General features: G+C 33.0%; 3 protein-coding genes across 3 annotated transcripts; 1 reads left to right on the top strand and 2 right to left on the bottom strand.

The window, feature by feature from the left end:
* Positions 1–823: 823 nt before the first annotated feature.
* Positions 824–2,421, bottom strand: LOC143912114 (pancreatic triacylglycerol lipase-like). Its single transcript, XM_077431302.1, has 6 exons — positions 2,377–2,421; positions 2,175–2,304; positions 1,984–2,090; positions 1,529–1,802; positions 1,223–1,459; positions 824–1,158 (listed from the first exon to the last, which is right to left on the bottom strand). The coding sequence occupies exons 2-6, from the start codon at positions 2,293–2,295 to the stop codon at positions 869–871; spliced, it is 1,029 nt and encodes a 342-aa protein (XP_077287428.1). The 5' UTR covers positions 2,296–2,304; positions 2,377–2,421; the 3' UTR covers positions 824–868.
* Positions 2,422–3,626: 1,205 nt separating this feature from the next.
* Positions 3,627–6,947, bottom strand: LOC143912342 (pancreatic lipase-related protein 2-like). The gene is made up of 5 exons (XM_077431626.1): positions 6,747–6,947; positions 4,670–4,858; positions 4,322–4,595; positions 3,997–4,233; positions 3,627–3,922 (listed from the first exon to the last, which is right to left on the bottom strand). Exons 1-5 carry the CDS (start codon positions 6,945–6,947, stop codon positions 3,627–3,629), a joined length of 1,197 nt encoding a protein of 398 aa, XP_077287752.1.
* A 7,186-nt stretch (positions 6,948–14,133) lies between these two features.
* LOC143911960 (lipase member H-like) lies at positions 14,134–16,026 on the top strand. Its single transcript, XM_077431061.1, has 6 exons — positions 14,134–14,339; positions 14,407–14,492; positions 14,584–14,854; positions 14,932–15,168; positions 15,241–15,543; positions 15,629–16,026. The coding sequence occupies exons 1-5, from the start codon at positions 14,213–14,215 to the stop codon at positions 15,525–15,527; spliced, it is 1,008 nt and encodes a 335-aa protein (XP_077287187.1). The 5' UTR covers positions 14,134–14,212; the 3' UTR covers positions 15,528–15,543; positions 15,629–16,026.
* The last annotated feature ends 3,288 nt before the right edge of the window (positions 16,027–19,314 follow it).

The following is a 19,314-nucleotide window of genomic DNA, read 5'->3' as shown; positions in this document are numbered from 1 at the left end:
CCATTGAACTTTGTATAGCATCTTGACGATCAATGTCAAAGTTTTATATACATATACATATTTCATATACTATATGCATGTTAATAACTAAGCCTGTCCATTATTACATATGTACGCCCAATAAAAAAAACACGCACACATTCTGTTTGTATTATTCGCAATGCTTCTAGTTGACCTAGAAATTGAAATTTACGTCAAAATGAAAAAAAAAGTTTACGTTGCGTGAATAAAGTGAAAATGTACATATTTGCAACTATGGGATGTCATAAACGAGACCGCAGTAACACAGACGGACCTATCATACAAATGTCCGATGATGCATTTGGTTTGTAACCTAAATATACACACACACACATATATATACATATATATATATATATATATATATATATATATATATATATATATATATATATATATATATATATATATATATATATATATTTATATATATTTATATATTTATATATATATATATATATATATATATATATATATATATATATATATATATATATATATATATATATATATATATATATATATATATATATACATATATATATATACACAAACAGATTGTGCTTAGTTAATATTCTGTGTTTATTACTACCTGAAGGTAATAAACACAGAATATTAACTAATGTAATTGTAAGGTTTGCTAGTCATGTCTATTACTAAGGAAATATAATTTTTGGTCTGTAGTTTTTTAGATTACATGGACATGTTATAAATTATTTTTAGACATTTTTTTAGGATTATTTGAAGCTCTGATTATGAACTGTCTCAATTTTTAACCATTACATAAAAATAAAACACTGATGTGAGTTTTCATTCATTTTTTTTTAATTCAAAAATTACATAATTCCTAAATTCCTGCATTCCCTAATGCATACACGGCCTTATCCGATGTTTTTAAATAGTAGTTGCCGTTTGGTACAGTATTTGGTAACCAATAACCCATTGAAACTTGGGTATTATTAGTGCATCCTTTGTTAATAAAAGTATTCCAATCGATACAATTGACCGAATTAAATGCATTTTTACTAATAAAAGCACTTTCGGTATAATATATGATAGAATCTACATGGTTACAAAGATTAACTCCCCAGCAGCCAGGCATGTTACTTCCACTATTGGGGAAAAAGTCTACGTGACCTATAAAATAACATCGTTAGATATTTGTAAGGCCATTTTTGCTTATTAAAAAAGAACCACTTGCCTACGGAACTTGAAACTCCGAAAACGCCCAAGTCAGTATGTATGACATCAACAAAATCTGCATCAGTTTTTGCCAATCTTTGAGAAGCGGGTACTTTATAATAACATGGCCCGGATGGATCGAGCCCAGTAAGCTGTTCAATTTTAACACCTGTTATTTTGTAAAATTCTTTGGCGGTAAAGGCGGCTACTTGAGCTCCCAAACTAAGACCAATCAAGTGGAAATTTCGGACACCAACTAAAGTTTTTTATTGAATTTGATGATTTAAAATATAACACAATTTTATTTTTTGATAATTGCACTCACGTGAATACATATTTGCTAACACTTTTCCTAGAGCCTCTCCTGCATATTGACCCAATGTGACAGCTTGAAAATACATGTCTCTAGTCATAGAGCTATGTTCGTATTGTAGTACATTTGCATTACCAGCTGCCTTAATTGCTTTTACCAAACTCAACATAAATGAGCCTTCTGAATCTCCCATATATCCATGATATATAATAACCGTTTTTAAACCATTTTTAAAATACGGTGATTGCGTTATATTGTTGGCAGCGATACTTAACGGATAAACAAACTGTAAAATAATATATCTGGTGTAAAATTTACTCGTTGACATTCAACGGATACATTATTCTTACACAATATTTAATTAGTGGAATTTAATTCTTACTAAAAATACCAAGTTAATCGTAAAAAAGCAATCATCAAAAATAACTTTCAATAATTTATATTTAAATAGAAATATAAAAAATTGCCTTATCGGTATCGCTGTACAGTTTTAAGGAGCAGTTGGCCAATCTTGTATTAGCTTGAGTTGCCATCGATGTGTATGATAAGCCCATTTTTTGCATAGCCACAGTACCTTAATAAGAACGAGAAAGTTGATAAAACACTACATACATATATTTGAAAGATATTACAGATGTATTTATATTTTGATACATACAGTCGCCAGAAACTGCTTCCATAAAACTCTGCAGCAAAGTTGTTAACGTTAATTGCATGTGAATACTTTGAATACTACATGCAAAAATGACAAAAACAAACGAAACTTTTTCTAACCTCATCGTAATTTTCTGTAACCGTATAAGTGTGAAACTATTAATTTATTTAAAACTTGGTATTAATGTGAAGAAAAAAATACCTACCTTTAAACTGTATCAAATAAAAGAAGAATTACACAGATGTTTGTCAAATTCTTGATCGAACATGTCTTAAATAGCTAAAATGTATAATTAATCCTAAAGTGACCGAAAATACAAATTAATTGATGCATACATTTATTTAACCTCTTTAATTGTCTTTTTTACTTTATTTTAAATGATATACTGAAATTTTCAGATAATACATTTATATTTTTGAGCAATTACTTTGAATTTTTTTTATTATATGTACGTACATTTAACAAAATGTTCAATCAATTGAATTACATATATTCACAGTTCCGCTATAATAATTGATGATATGCGATTTCAGTTGTATACATACATATGTATATACATATGTACATATTATTGATTTAAATTGATAAATTTATTCGTTTTTTTTTATGAAATTATTTTACCGATAGTGAAATTAATTTCTAAGTCTTACGTGCAATGAAAGCGTTAAACATTTATGCTTTTGATATTTGGTTATTGAAGTGTTACGTATTATCATATTTATGCCATAATTCTTATTGGCCTTCCAAGCAGTCAATCAACATCGTCAAATATGCATTCATATGTATCCATATATTACAAATAAGAAATTTTCATGTCAAATAAATATGCATTTGTAAATTCTTTTCATATTTATCATTATTAATTTTACATGTGTAATTTTAAAATAATCGTTTGTAAAACGTTTTTTTGTCGAGAAATACATATGCATGTATCATAAACAATATATAAAGGTACTTATTTATGTTTGTATATATTTCACCATGAAATAAAGATAACTTTTCGATGTCTCATCAATACACAAGTATATACATACTTATTAAATAATGTATAAAAGTACATATGTAAATATGCAAATATATATATATATATATATATATATATATATATATATATATATATATATATATATATATATATATATATATATATATATATATATATATATATATATATATATATATATATATATATATATATATATATATATATATATATTATTCTTATTTATATATATATATATATAATATTATTTTTTAATTCTCATATTTCGCAATGGTGTCGTAACAGGTTAACCCAAATCCGCCACTATAGCCAATTATGAATGTAGATAAAAAGTATATGGTATGTAGATAAAAAACGAGTTTTTGGGGATAAATTATTTGTAGAATCAATTGAATAAATTGTAGACATATAAATTTATTTAAAATACCATAAAAAAAATTATAATATTATATTTAATTATATTTTTTTATGCCCGATTCTCCAATCCCGTACGGAAAAGCCGGTGATGTTTCTAAGAAATATCTTCCTTTTTTGATGTTTTTATAAATCCAATATCCCATCACAACTCTTGGATTCTTTGAACATTTTCCTTTTTTAAATGTAATCCAATCTTTACACATCACAGCGAGAAACTCTGCAGGGTTCTCTACACTGGATTTGTAATAATCAATTGATAATACGTGACTGCATTGCCCTATTATACACCCTGGCATATTTTCACCTCCATTTGGATAAAAATCCACATGACCTATGACCGCAATAAAATAAAAACTTTTTGCATATATTTTCCAAATATTAACACGCATATTGCAATTATCTTACCGAGCTGCTTAGGATAACCAGAAGTGTGTATGTCTGTATGAATAACATCCACAAAACGTGCATCAGCTTTTGTCAATCGATTGCTCGGTAATTCGTTAAAGAAACAAGGACCTGCGGGATCTAATCCTGTGATGTGATTTATTTCAATTCCTCTTCTTTTTTTAAACATTTTGCCCGCAAATCCTGCTATATGTGCACCTAAGCTGTGTCCAACAAGATGTACGTCTTCAATACCTCCTGAAATTTAAAAACTAACAATGGAAATCTGTAAACCAAATGTTTTAATATTTTAGTAGTCATTTCAAATTAAGTAACTAGTACATACTTTCATGCATATCTGCTAGTACAGCACCAAGTGCTTCTCCAATGAATCGAACGTGCGTGGATGCTGCATAGTAATTATCCCCCATAAAATCACTATGATCAAGTGCAAATACGTTCGTAGCACCTTTTTCTTTCATTGTTTGAATTATTGGATCGATTTCCGAAGTATATGGACTATTAGAATGGCCGTGGATTATAATTGTCATTGATTTGTTATGATCGTATCTTAAATATATGGGGATTGCTGAAGCTGCTTCGTTCAAAGAAAAGTTAATCTAAAAATTTATTATAATGTAATTTTACTACGTTCATATTCAGTATTATTTTCAATTTACGGATTAGATATTACCTTGAAATTATCGGAGAAAAAAACAAGAGAAACTGAAGAAAGCCTTGGAATGGTTTTTAAAGACATCTGTTCATAATTTAATCGTAAAATATTTTTAGTATTGACACAATCTGTCAGAAAAAATCGAACGAAACTTTTTTCAACTAAATCAACAATATTTGCCACCACTCCAGTTTCTTGTAAGTCACTCTTCATAATAAAATTACTAACAAGTAATACGATAGATATTAATACGTGAAGTTTCTGCATTTTATCTGAAAAGCAAACGGCAATGACATAATATGATACATATGTATGTGGAACATGTTTAAGTGTATATTTACAAACACACCATAGTTCAAAATTTATCTTTACTTATTACACGATTGTTCGCTAGGATGGGTGATTCTGGGTGTTGTTAATTTTTTTGGCCGTGAACCTTTTTTTTAACCAATGAAGTACAAATATTTGGCAAAGGTATATACATATTGTAGCATATTTTGAAAAGAAATAATTGCAATGAAAAGTTATGGTATATTAGTACTTTCAATGCCAGTTTATTGAGACTATTTTAGTATGCAATTACTACAGATCGGCGCCAGAGTACAAAAATGGGCTCACCATTGTCAATTTCTATTGTGAACCTTTTTTTTGCTTTCTAGCTTTATACGTTGACAATAAGCAAACCGTCTTTCCTGGAAAATAGCACTCTAGCGCCTATCCTTAGCAATTACTTTTAACTAAATACTTTTTCTCTAAGCATAATTTATCTGCCAGCAGACATGTTCATTTTATTTGAAAATAATACCAAAAAAAATGAAATATAAATTTTTATATAATTATGTACTTTAAATTAAATATAATTATTTAAGAAATCAATTAGAAATGCGTAAATATTACTTTAAAACAAAATTTCAAATCTCAAAATAATCTAACAATTAAGTCCAGGTATTTGAGGTCGAATACGGAAGCACAGACAGAACTTAGCTTTCCAATAGTACAAACGAGAATGAGAAGAAAGTATATTTTTGCAAACATGCAAATTCTGGAGAACCTCTCAAGGGAGCCAAGGCATAAGCCTCCCCGACAAAGAAAGAATCCGACAGACCTTATCTACAATAATCAAAACGAAAATATTTACATTGTTATTGATTTATTTTATTATAATATTGAAAACCCCTGTCGACTGCATGTATAGATAAAGAAGAGGCCAATAGGATAATACTTAAAAAATAAACTACGCCCAGAAACACCTACTTGGCGAACACTGAATAGGATATTTGAAAAATTCATCGCATTAGGTTATAAGATAAAAATACATACATAACTGTAAAATTTATATGAGATGGTTTTTGAATTTTGCCTTTTTCGTCAATTCTAGAAGAATTTTTATCATTTTTGAATTTACACTAATTTTACACTTGCAACTAAGCAACGGGTGACATTTTTAGAACACTTTGCAAAAGTGACAGTCAAGTTTGTATTTGACAATGAGTCAATAACCGGTTTTCATGTTGTCTTATCTGAAAATCCTATAGCTTCTTGCCACTTCTTATACATACGTCACATAATAACCCGTCATATAAAAAACCCGTTTTGTAACTTTCCTTTTCATTGAGAAACATCAAAATGTGTGGACGACTCTATCGATGTTTAAATTTCGTATCCATAGTTTCGCTATTTGAAAATTATAATCATATTAAATATGTATTTTTTTATTGGATTAGCATTATATAATATAAAGACTTTTAATATAGTATAAATAAATCAATTAGACTTTGATTTTTAGATACAATCTTCTTTATATCCGGAATACAATCATTGAGTTTTTTTTTATTAATAAATATTTACAACTTTTTTAAATATTCTTAATAAAAACAAAATGATTGTCTTCCGGCAAAAAAAAATGATCGCGTCTTTAATTCAAAACGAATAGATATTTTCATAAATATATGTATGTGTACAAAGTATAAATAAATAAGTAAAAAATATACATACATATGTACAAATATATATGTACACATATTATCGAATAGTTACCTGAAAATATTGCAGTGATTATATAATTTAATTAGTGCGCCCCAGTTTGTGAACTAACAGTCCAGACTAGAGTCACTGGTTCTGCTATGTGCCAATCGCCCAGACCATGGAAGGGGGCAAATGGATCGGAATTATGGTTGAAACCGCAATGGTCGACATACCATGAATGCCCACCATAGACCAATGGTGAACGTTGGTAAACTACGTCTGCACACCTCAGTCTACTACTATCTTCTATCTTGCCATTCGTCTTAGACATTTCACTTTTGTCCACATATTAAAAATTAAAATTGAGAAAATCAACACGCCTGAGTTACTAAATACATACTTCAACGATCTTAAATGCTCAGTTCTTAATTTCGTCATCGAAAAACAACTTTCTTTTTAAATTGCAACTATCATATAAATATATGTATGTATGTACATGTATGAATATAATATACATCTATGCATACACGGTCAAATATACGTATGTATATCACATTGCAAAAACTCGTATTTAAAATCATGTTGAAAATCAAAAATAATAAATTTTATAATCATATATATAAAGACGGTAATCTGTGTGTGTGTGTCCTAACTCTCGCCGAACATAATGAATGAATCGATAAAAATCGATTAATCCATTTTTCGACGAGACGACTTTGTCGCGATTCGAACCGATCACCTCAAATAACCTGAATATGGGTCTAATTGAGCTAATGGTCTCGGACATCACGCCAAATCCAATTTTTCATTTCGCCTTTTTTTTTTAAACATTAATTGAAATATTCCTTCTCGCCATATAAAAATACGTAATTTTAATAATTTCATTTAGCGAGGTTTTGAAGCATTTTTTTTTCTTTTCATATAAAACAATTAAATATATATTTTTAATTGAAATTATTGAAATTAATTTATATTTTAGCGATATTTGAAAAATAAAATTAATTGCAAATCACGGAATCGAACTAAGGCCCCCTCGCCCAGAACAGGTCGCTAGCCATTAGACTATAGCCTCGACAGAAAAAACGCTCTAAAATTACTTAATATTCGATTATCCTATAGAAGTATGGGGAACCAATCATTCGCGTATCTTCGGCTTTCGTCGACAATCTTTTTCGATTTCCGATTTCTTATGATCAACCATCAACCAGTATGGGGAACAAATTTTTTTTTTCATATTTTTCATTTTTTTAATATTTTTATTATTTTCAGTTTTTTCATTTTTTTCATATTTTTCATTTTTTTCATAATTTTCATTTTTTTGTGCCTTTGTCTTTCCGAAACCAGTCGATTCCATATCTTTAACTTTATTTTTATTCGAGTTTCAATTTCTTTTCGAAACCACCCGTTGAAATCAACGGGCCCTACACTAGTAAAGATATGGGGAGGATTGCGGGAGAGATAATCAAAGACGATGTTGGTCCATCAATGTACGTTTATTGTATACACACGTGCGCGTACGCACCTTACCGGTGGCCGTCCGGCTAACCGGCTCGACTACTAACTGTCAGTTGGGGTCACACTTCTGCCAACTCACAAACAGTGTACACTCATGTGTACCACTGTTTGTACATCAATCCTCAACATTACTCATTACATAATTCACTCACACACATAAAATCTCACATATATATATATATATATATATATATATATATATATATATATATATATATATATATATATATATTATATATATATATATATATATATATATATATATATATATATATATATATATATATATATATATATATATATATATATATATATATATATATATATAATATAATATATATATATATATATATATATATATATATATATATATATATATATATATATATATATATATATATATATATATATATATATATATATATATATATATATATATATATATATATATATATATATATATATATATATATATATATATATATATATATATATATATATATCATCATTTACAGCCATTCGCCATCCACTGCTGGATGAAGGCCTCTCCAACACGCTTCCACTCGTCTCTGTTTTACGCAACACTCATCCATCTCATTCCGCACATTTTCCTAATTTCGTTCACCCATCTTCCTTGCGGTCTTCCTTTTACTCTTTTGCATTCTCTCGGGTACCATTCAAGCACTTCTTTTGTCCACCTTTCGTCCATCCTCCTAGCTACGTGACCCGCCCATTGCCATTTCAATCTCTTCACTCTAACCACTATGTCCACTACCCTTGTCATACTTCTCACCCACGTGTTCCACTTTCTGTCTTTCCTCGTTATGCCAAGCATACAGCATTCCATACTTCTTTGAATGCATTGGATTTTATGTAGCATCTTGGCGTTCAGTCTCTAAGTTTTACATCCACACGTCATCACTGGCAAAACGCATTGATCAAAGATCTTTTTCTTCAGGCAGAGTGGAATTTTTGATTTAAAATCAGCATTAATCCGTCCAAATGCACTCCATCCTAATTTCATACGTCTTTTTATCTCTTCATCTTTACTACCAGACATGTCAATTTTTTGACCTAAATATAAATAATTATTTACTACTTCTACTGGTTTATCATCTAGGGGATGCTATCAGGCATGCAATAACTATTGAACATTAGTTTAGTCTTATCTACGTTAATTTTTAATCCTACTTTTCTAATTTCCCTGTCCAGCTGTGTTAGTCTGATAAGCAGGTCAGCTGAATCACGAGCTACTAAAACTATATCGTCTGCGAACCGAAGGTGACTCAGGAAGTTGGGCGGGATTGTATCTCCTTGTCTTACTCCTTTTCCTATGCTAAATCTATCTGTACCTGAAAAAATTTCAACCGAAGCTGTGGCATTATTATATATTGCAGCTAACAGTCCCACATAGGGTTCCGGCACTCCCTGTTTTAGAGCGTTAAGTACTGCATTATGGCTAACTGTATCGAAGGCTTTCTCATAATCGACGAAACCAAGGCACAATGGCCGTTGATATTCGTTGGCGCGCTTGATTAGTTCGCCAACTACTTCTAGGTGGTCCATTGTGCTGAAATTTGCTCTAAACCCTGCCTGCTCTATAGGTTGGTTCTCGTCGAGGATATTCTTCAGCCTATCTGTAATAATCTTCGTGAAGAGCTTGTAGACCGCTGAAAGTAAACTAATGGGTCGGTAGTTCTTTATATAACTTTTGTCGCCTTTTTTGTGTATTAAAATGATAGTTGCGTTATTCCATCCTTCTGGTATAGCTTGGTTCTGGATGCATTTGCTGAAAAGCCTAGCTAAGATATAAATTAGGGGGGGGGGGGGGCGCCACATTTTAGTAAGTCAATGGGAATATTATCTTCCATAGGGGTTTTACCGTTCTTTGCAGTTTTTAGCGCGGCCTCTACTTCGCTAGGCAATACTGCAGGAACCCTTTGGCCGTGTGTCGATTCCAGAGCGGGAAATTGACCGTTGTTGTTCTCGTCAAGTTTTGCATAGAACGTATAAACTCTGTCTATGATCTCTTCTCTATTTCTAATTATTACTCCGCTCTCTGATCTGATTGCGATCATTTGGTTTTTGCCTAAGAAAAGATCTTGTTTGCACTTTTTCAGGCTACGGTTATTCTTAATGGTAATTTCTATTAGCTTGCTGTTAAAATCCCTGACATGCCTGACTATTCTCTTTTTAATTTCCTTATTTACTAGATTGTATTCTTGCTTATTATTATCCCTATCTAACTTCTTTTTATGCTTAATTAGGTTTTTTGTTTCCTCTGAAATTTTGCTTAGCTTAATCTGTTTCCTAAATCCACCTAATTTCTTACCTGTTGAGGTTAGAACCGAACTAATTACAGTGTTCAATTCCTCGATGTCTGCTTCTGGGTTTAATTTCCCTTATCGATTTCCAAGTTCGAGTTCGAATTCCTTTTTCCTAGACCTTAGTTGAGCGAAATCTGGAGAGTTACTGCATCCTTTTATTAATTTCCTACGTTCGCAATTTATATTAATGGCCATCTTGGCACGGACTAGTCTGTGATCGCTACTTATATCTACTTTACTTAAAACACTAACGTCTTTAACGGAGTGCAGGGCATTTGTTAGGATGAAATCGATTTCGTTTCTGTCTCCTTTAGGACTCTCCCAAGTCCACTTATTGTTTGTGTTTTTCCTGAAAAATGAATAAGTGATAAAGAGCCTGTTGTGTTTTGCGAATTCTATGAGGCGATCGCCTCTTTCGTTTCTTTGGTCGGTACCAAAATTGCCTACTGCTCTTTCTGTATTTGCCTTTTGTCCTATTTTTGAGTTAAAGTCGCCCATGATTATTTTAAAGTGGTGGCGGCTATTATCGTATGCGCCTTGTAGTTTTTCGTAGAAGTCTTCTATTTCCTCGTCTGGGTGGCTAGATGTGGGGGCGTACACTTGGAAGATTTGACACGTGTACCTGCTCGAGATTCTTAATACTGCATAGCATATATGTACGTTCCGATATGTCGCTTATTTCTATAATATTTCTTTCTATTCTCTTATTGATAAGAAACCCTACTCCTCCTATTCTACCATTTGGTAGCCCTCTCCAGTAGAGACAGTTACCACTTTTTAGGATTATTTGGTTTTGCTGTTTTCGTCTTACTTCACTAAGTCCTACTATATCCCATTTGATATTTTCTAATTCATTCTCTAATGCAAGCACACTTCCTTCACTCGATAACGTTCTTACATTGTACGTGGTTAAATACAGGTTTCTATTAGCTAAGCTATCATCCATCGTCACTCTTACCTTGTTGGAGGTTTGGATATTATTTTTCTCGCATTTATCCAAGATGTGTTGAGAAAAAGGCGAAAATAAAATCCATAAATCCCATTCTTTGTTTTCACTGAACAAAATTAAAATAGTATATAAAAATGTACAAAGGATAAAGAAAAAGTAAAATAAAATATAACAAAATATGAATAAAAAATAAAATCACAGCGAGGCCCTAATGGAAGAGAGTAGACTAAGATTCCACTCATTCAAAACATTCAAATTAAGAAAGTAATGATGAGCGCAGGTTACCAGATAAATATGTTTAGATAATATCCGATAATCTACGCTCCCCAAGGTGGAAAATATCACATTCAGGGACAGCAGCAACGATTTCATTGAGAAGTCGAATAGCTCTTGGAATAGGAGCCATTCAAAAAAGTACTGTGCGAGCAGCAGGTACAACCATCAAATGATGATGTCTACCACGCACATAATTATTAGGGACATAAAGTCCCAACTGTTCCAGCAACAACTGGCATGACGTATTACCACGCAATAGCTGGAGAACGAAACGAATTAACGAGAAGTTTCTCCGAAGTTAAAGGGAATTATACCCAAGCATGCCCAAAAGGAAAGGAGTAGGATAGAGATATGGGTAGTACCCATACTCTTTCTTATAAATAAAACGAAGAAATGCTTTTTGCACTTTTTCTATAATAAGAGAGTAGTTTGCTTCATGCGGATTCCACACAATTGCATTATACTCTAGCTTACTTCTAACAAGCGAGTTGAAAAGCAAGCGAGAAGACAAGGGGTTGGAGAATAATCTAGCATATCTCAAGACAAATCCAAGTCGACGAAAGGAAACGTCAGCGATTGTCTTGATGTGGTTGTGAAAGGTGAATTGAGGATCAAAAGTGATACCCAAGTCGACCATTGATTCCACGCGGTTCTACAATACGGATCCAATGGAATATCCGTGACAATAGAGCGAATTCGCACGTCCATAACTCATAATGGCACATTTACTAGTATTCAGTTCAAGCCCTAAACTGGAACTGAACTCTAAAACAGCGTTATTATCTGCTTGAAGGAGAGAGGCTCGCCTCTCATCATTAACAGATAACAAAGAATAATTGAACGTCGTCTGCAAACAAGAGACATGAAGCATTGCGTTAAAGTACTACTTTAGGGAGGTTATTAATGACTATTGTAAATAGTAAAGGGCCTAAGGTGGACCTCTGAGTTACACCAGATCGCGTAAAAAATGAAGGAGATTCATAAATACCATATCTAACAAATTGCTTCGTATCACTAAGATAAGAAGCAAATAGCTTAAGAAGACGTGGAGAAAAGCCCACTTCAGCTAATCTGATCATAAGAGCGTCATTGTTGACAAGATCAAATGCTTTTCGAAAGTCAAAGTAGGCTACATCAACTTGTTGTCCACGGTCAACTTTAGACATGGTATAATATGAAAAGCAGGCAAGATTAGTGGTAGTGGAACGACATGGTGAAAAACCATGCTGCTAAACACACAACAATCTTTTGAACTGCAAAAGAATCAAACGGTGAAGGATATTATCGAAAATTTTGGGAATAGCCGAGATGATAGCAATAGGTCTGTAATTTTCTACCTTATTTTTAGAGCCACTTTTATGAATGGGAATGACTCTAGATAATTTCCCTTTTTCAGGATAATTACCAGAACCCAGAATAAGGTTAAAAATAAACTGAAGAGGCTCTAAGAGCGAATTACAGCATGCCTTTAATACGTCAGGGGGCACACCGTCAGGCCCAACAGACCCCTTCAGCTTCAAAATTGCTATCCTAACATCTCCAAGCGAGACCCGCGGAATGTCTATACCAACACCTTCAGTACCAATTTGGGAAGCCAAATTAGCATCAAGGAATGGTGATCTCTGATCAAATACAGAGCTAAAAAAACTAGCAAAAGCATTAGCGATCTCAGGACCGACACAACTTTTTTTTATTAAATGAGAACGAATGCTCAAGGCCATGTGAAATATGTTTACTCTTAATAAATCTGAAAAAGTGGTGAGGATAACTTGCGATAGCACTCTCCATCTCTTTGAGATAGAGGGTATAACGCTCACTCACACCACGTTTCACGATCTTCCTAAGAATCCGGAATTTCTCATAGTCACGAAATGATTGGCTACGTTTCCATCTTCTATGAGACAACCATTTTGCACGAACATCAGTTATAAGTTTGGACCCAAACCACGGTGGAAAAACCCGACGATGTAGTTCTAAATTAGAATAACTGATGAACCGAGGAACATAACTGTCAAAAATATTATTTAGTGTGTTATACAAAAATTCAAAAATTATTATATATATATATATATATATATATATATATATATATATATATATATATATATATATATATATTATATATATATATATATATATATATATATATATATATATATATATATATATATATATATATATATATATATATATATATATATATGTATATATATATATATATATATATATATATATATATATATATATATATATATATATATATATATATACCGTTTTTATCCCATTGTATATTTTATTATGATTAAAAAGAGAAATAATTTCGAATTTAAAAAAAATATATAATGTTTGGTAATTCGATTAAATTTGCATTTAATTGAATTACCAAATATCATGCGTATTAGTTTCACAGATTACCTTTAAATATAAAAGACTTGCATAATGTATACAATGTAGTATTTCGTCTTTGGATTCTCACTGAAGATATCTTTGGTTCATTTAAGTCATATCAAATAAGTCATTTCTTCAGAAATGGCGCACATTAAATGTCCTTGTCTTACATTCTTGGTGCTAGCTTTTCTTCCATCCCAAATAATCGGATCGATTGATGTTAGTACACTTATTCTTCCCAACGTGGCTCCAACACTTGCTGGCGATTGTAAGTACCTAAAGTTTTAATTTATTATAAGTAGTTATCTATTAAAATTACGCACTAAAATTTTAAGGTCCTATGAATTACGATGATATGGCTCCCCGGGCGATTCCAAAGCTGCAAAATATTATTTTGTCTCAACACTCTGGCTCAAAAAAGGTACTCAAAATGAACTATTAATAGTTTCATTATATATTCAATTTAACTTTTTGTTGAAATATATTTCATTTCGATTTTTTTATTGTATTAGGTCGACTACCATTTGGGAGATGACGTTGCCATTAGAACGTCACCCCTGTTTAACGGAAATTTCCCAACAGTTATAGTAATACCTGGTTTTAATCTAGCTTCTTCATCACCCAATTGGATGCCTTTGGTATCTGCTCTTAATGGTTTGGAAGCACTGAATTTGTTTGTAGTCGATCATTCAAGTTCAACCGTAGATTCTTATTACGTAGCGGCTGTTGATTCATACTTTGTCGGGATTGCTCTCGGCGAGTTTTTGTCCAGATTATATTCCGGTAAAGCATACATATATTTTTGATGAGTTAAAAAATTGATGAATTTTTTTTTTCAATAACGTTCAATATTAATTTAGGTGGGGTAAGACATTTTCATTTGATTGGATATAGCTTAGGGGCTCATATGGCCGGTGTAGCAGGCCAGACTTTCAAAAACAATACACTTACATTACTAGACCGTATAAGTGGTCTTGATCCAGCAGGTCCATGTTTTAGAAATAAAGGAATTGATTCGATATTGGATAAAACTGATGCCACATTCGTGGACATTATCCATACCGATATGAATAATATGGGTATACCAACAGCGACAGGTGAGTTCAATACAATATACAGTGAATATCTTATGGTTAATTATTATTAAAACATATGTATACGTTTCAAAGGTCACGTCGATTTCTTTCCAAACAGTGGGATGACTATTGTGGGATGTTTGGTGGGGTGTGGGCATTCAATGTCCCCGTATTACTATGCTGAGAGTATAACTAGAAATCAATTTTTAGCTCTTAAATGTACAGATTGGAGAACTTTTGAAAGCAGGAAATGCACTCGTATGAACAATCCTTCTACAGTTATGGGATATTGGACACCAACTGATGCTGTGGAAGGCAATTATTATTTACGCGCAAACTTTGTGCCGAGCTACAGCAAAGCTGCCGATGGGATTCAATAAATTTCACCAATTATTTGTATGTATAAATAAAATAAATGTATCACTGTAGAATAGTGGTTCCTATACTTATTATACCCATGGACCCCTTCTTAACCTTCCAGCGGGCGCGCTGTCGTAAATTTTACGACAAATGTGCTTTATCGAATCTCCTACTTTTACCACTTAGTGATAAGCATCGAGCTTCGAGCTATTCGAAGGTCAGTGTTTCCCGAAACTGCAGGCGAATCGGTTGTGCTTAGAAGTTTTTGTGAGTCATCGATATTTGGGAATTTCCGTTGAGTCCTTTACATGGAAGAAGCATTCTGCAGTTGAGTTGGTTTGTAATAATTGTAAGGATGAAGATATTAATTCTGACTAATAAGTAATATTGATTCTGATTAATAATTCTAGCTAATCATCGAATAGGTCGATAAAATATTTTGTTTTGAAATGTTAGCATATTAAGAGTGTTGTTTTGGTTTTTTGTTAAGAAAGTAAAATATATATTTATAAAGTATTGTAATTTATCATTTTTCATAACCTTATAATATTTCCTTAACATTTACATAAAGAAATCACCATTTACATAAATAAAACTCCATTTACATGGAGAAAACTTGATGACGAAAGATTTACAGACAGGAAATAACTCCGCGCGCCCGCTGGAAGGTCAAAGCATACACCTAGCCATGAACCCCTAAGAGAAATAACTCTACATAATAGACAATTTATAAATGTGAACCTGCTGGATGCTATGAGATTATTTATGTTCGGCTCTACGGGTTCCAAAAAACCGCCTAAAAGAAAAATCCAGTTTTCGGTTTTTTTACAAATAAAAAGATTTTTATATCGAAAAAAAAAATTGTAAATATACATACATACATATAAAAAAATTATACAACAAAAATAATTGATTATAAATTAAATTGAGTTATAAAAATTATAAACTTTCACAAGATCATTATTATATATTACTAGCTGTATTACCCGGCTTCGCTCAATATTTATAATATAAACCGCTTACACATGACCGCTTACATAATCTAATAGTTTAATAAAAAAAAATATTTTTTTTTCCTTCTAGGGCTTCGCCCTCCGCACCCTCTAGGCCTTTGCCTTCTAGGGATTTGCCCTCGGCGCCCCCCTGAGCCTTTGGCCTTTAAAAAATAAGTTGAATCGGCACCTATGAATCGAAAAAAAAAAAATCGAATCATTGGTTCGTTGACTTAAATTATTAGTCATGTTTAAACCGCTTAAACATGACTAATAATTTAATAGTAAACATTTTATTAAAAAAAAAAAATTAAAAAAAAAAAAAAAAAAATCGATCTTTTTTTTGCTTCTAGGGCTTCGCCCTCGGCCCCCCCTGAGCCTTTTGCCCTCTAGGGCTTCGCCCTCAGTGCCCCTCTGAGCCTCTGCCTTCTAGGCCTTCGCCCTCATCGCCCCCCTGAGCCTTTGCCTTCTAGGGCTTCGCCCTCGGCGCCCCCATGCACAATTGCCGTTTAGGGCTTCGCCCCCATGATTAATTGCCGATTAGGGCTTCGCACCACCGGGCCCCATGCGGCTGAGCCCCATAAAGCTGCGCCCCATAAGGCTGCGGATACCCCGTCGGGACATTTTGGTGGAGGAAAATTGTTTTCGTTTAATGTAATTAGATGACTGTTATCAGTGCGTTAATATATAAAATACGTATATGTAACTCTAAAATAAAAGTTTTAATGTAAAAATTAAAATTCTATATTAATTCTTCGATTAATCCAAATTCAAATACTTCAATGAGATGTTGAAACAATCGAAACGTTGTAAAAATATTATAAACAAGTGAATGTTCCCTAAATTCATCATTAAATTACTCGTATTCTGAGGGAACATAGGATAGAACACAAAATGACGCCTAATGACGATAAATTTCGTACCATCAAACAGATTTACATACATATGTATGTACATATTTCGATTAATACGATCCATTGTATTAATCGAAATATGTTTGTTCCCTATGTTCTAGTTCTCTATTAAGTTGGGTCTTTAATTTGTAAATAAAACATTGCACTGCCTTCTTCTTTCAACTCCACCATTTCGTTTCGTCGTATTTTATTATTTTTATTTATTTTTTATTCGGGGGACCAGCGTATAAGGCCATCACTAGGGACCCCGCTTTTATTATGTGTGGAGTTCGTAGTCCTCTTGATGGTCACCTTGCTTTATCTAGTAGTGAAGTGGTTAATAATCTTGTGAATGCACTTATCCCTGTTGATCGCTTTGACAATGATCTACCTGCTCACGTTCTTATCCGTAATATTGCTTCTTATGTTACTGAACTTAGTTGCTATGAAGACCTTCCGACTTCGGAGGAAGTTAGTGCGATTTTTATAACCTGGCTAGGGGTAAGGCTCCTGGAGTTGATATGATAGGCGGAGATATTGTCAGAGTTGTTTGGTCGGTGGGTAATTTTGAACTTCTCAATGTTTATAGGAATTGTTTGAAATTTGGAACCTTCCCTAGTTGCTGGAAGGTTGGAAAATTGTTTGTCATTAAAAAGCATAATACTGATTGACTGGCTAGTGACCCTAAGGCTTATCGCCCAATCAGTTTATTGCCTATTCTTGGGAAGGTCCTAGAGAGGTTAATTTCGAGTCAGCTCAATAGTTTCCTTGACGATAACTCTGTTTTATCCGGTGGTCAATTTGGATTTAGATCGGGAAAGTCTACTGTTGATGCAATTCGCTGTGTCTTGAGGGAGTCTTCGGACTCTCCATCCAAGTATGTAGTTGCTGTTTTGTTGGACGTTGCTGGAGCGTTTGATAATGCCTGGTGGCCCATGCTATTGATCAAGTTGCGTCTGCTGGGACTACATCCGAATTTACTATGCTTACTGCAAAGTTACTTGTCGGATAGGAAATTGGTTTTCGAACTCGGAGGACAGGTTGGTTTCAGGGATCTCTCTATTGGATGTCCACAGGGCTCCGTTTTGGGACCTATCCTTTGGAACATTCTCGTCAATGACCTCTTTACAATCAATTTGCCGGAGGGTTGCAGGTTGGTTGCGTATGCTGATGACATCGTGTTGTTAACGCACGCAAAGTCCCGTGTTGAGATGGAATGTAGAGCTACTGCGGCCCTTCACCTTCTAGACGATTGGGCCATAATTAACAAACTTTAATTCTCGCCCTCTAAGTCCAAGTGCTTACTATTAAAGGGTTCTCTTGTTAGAGCCCCTAATATCAAACTCGGAGACTGTAAGATCAAATTTGTCAACGAGTACACGTATTTAGGTGTTGTTCTCGATGTCAGACTTACATTCTATGGTCATATTGGGAGAGCATTAGATAAAGCTAAGGTTTCCTTTGGTCGTATTGGTCGCCTTTGTTGTCGCTCTTGGGGTTTGGGTTTCCATGAAAAACGCTTGGTATACGATGCTGTGTTTGTGAACTCTTTGACGTATGCATCTAGCATTTGGGGTCATCGTGTCGAATTAAAGACGGTGCGTCGTACATTAAATAGTGGTCAGCGTTTTCCTCTGATCGCTCTTACCCAGGCTCATCGCACTGCGTCTACAGACTCACTACAGATTCTTGCGGGTACATTGCCACTTGACTTAGTCGTCCAAATAAGAGCTGCTCGAGAAAAACTTCGTGGTGGGTTAGATGCTTCCGTCTCAGGCGTCCTTTTCCGTGCTCCTAATCAGTCACAGTGCGATGATCCTCGATTCTGGCAAAGTTTGAAGTCTGTTATTTTAAATTATGCTATTTCGGCTTGGCAACTTAGATGGGATTGTTCCTCTAAAGGTAGACAAACCTATTTGTTT

The sequence above is a fragment of the Arctopsyche grandis genome, chromosome 5, assembly GCF_051622035.1.
Source record: "Arctopsyche grandis isolate Sample6627 chromosome 5, ASM5162203v2, whole genome shotgun sequence".
Classification (NCBI taxonomy): domain Eukaryota; kingdom Metazoa; phylum Arthropoda; class Insecta; order Trichoptera; family Hydropsychidae; genus Arctopsyche; species Arctopsyche grandis.
This window is presented reverse-complemented; position numbering and strand designations above follow the sequence as displayed.

Excerpts from the sequence above, each read along its gene's own strand:
- LOC143912114 (XM_077431302.1), bottom strand. The coding sequence starts at position 2,295 with ATGAGGTTAGAAAAAGTTTCGTTTGTTTTTGTCATTTTTGCATGTAGT. Across the intron at positions 1,803-1,983 it reads TGTACAGCGATACCGATAAG|TTTGTTTATCCGTTAAGTAT; the intron begins GCAATTTTTTAT and ends ATTATTTTACAG. Across the intron at positions 1,460-1,528 it reads GTTAGCAAATATGTATTCAC|TTGGTGTCCGAAATTTCCAC; the intron begins GTGAGTGCAATT and ends AAAAAACTTTAG.
- LOC143912342 (XM_077431626.1), bottom strand. The coding sequence starts at position 6,947 with ATGTCTAAGACGAATGGCAAGATAGAAGATAGTAGTAGACTGAGGTGT. Across the intron at positions 4,596-4,669 it reads TTTTCTCCGATAATTTCAAG|ATTAACTTTTCTTTGAACGA; the intron begins GTAATATCTAAT and ends ATAAATTTTTAG. Across the intron at positions 4,234-4,321 it reads ACTAGCAGATATGCATGAAA|GAGGTATTGAAGACGTACAT; the intron begins GTATGTACTAGT and ends TTTAAATTTCAG.
- LOC143911960 (XM_077431061.1), top strand. The coding sequence starts at position 14,213 with ATGGCGCACATTAAATGTCCTTGTCTTACATTCTTGGTGCTAGCTTTT. Across the intron at positions 14,493-14,583 it reads AACACTCTGGCTCAAAAAAG|GTCGACTACCATTTGGGAGA; the intron begins GTACTCAAAATG and ends TTATTGTATTAG. Across the intron at positions 14,855-14,931 it reads TTTGTCCAGATTATATTCCG|GTGGGGTAAGACATTTTCAT; the intron begins GTAAAGCATACA and ends ATATTAATTTAG.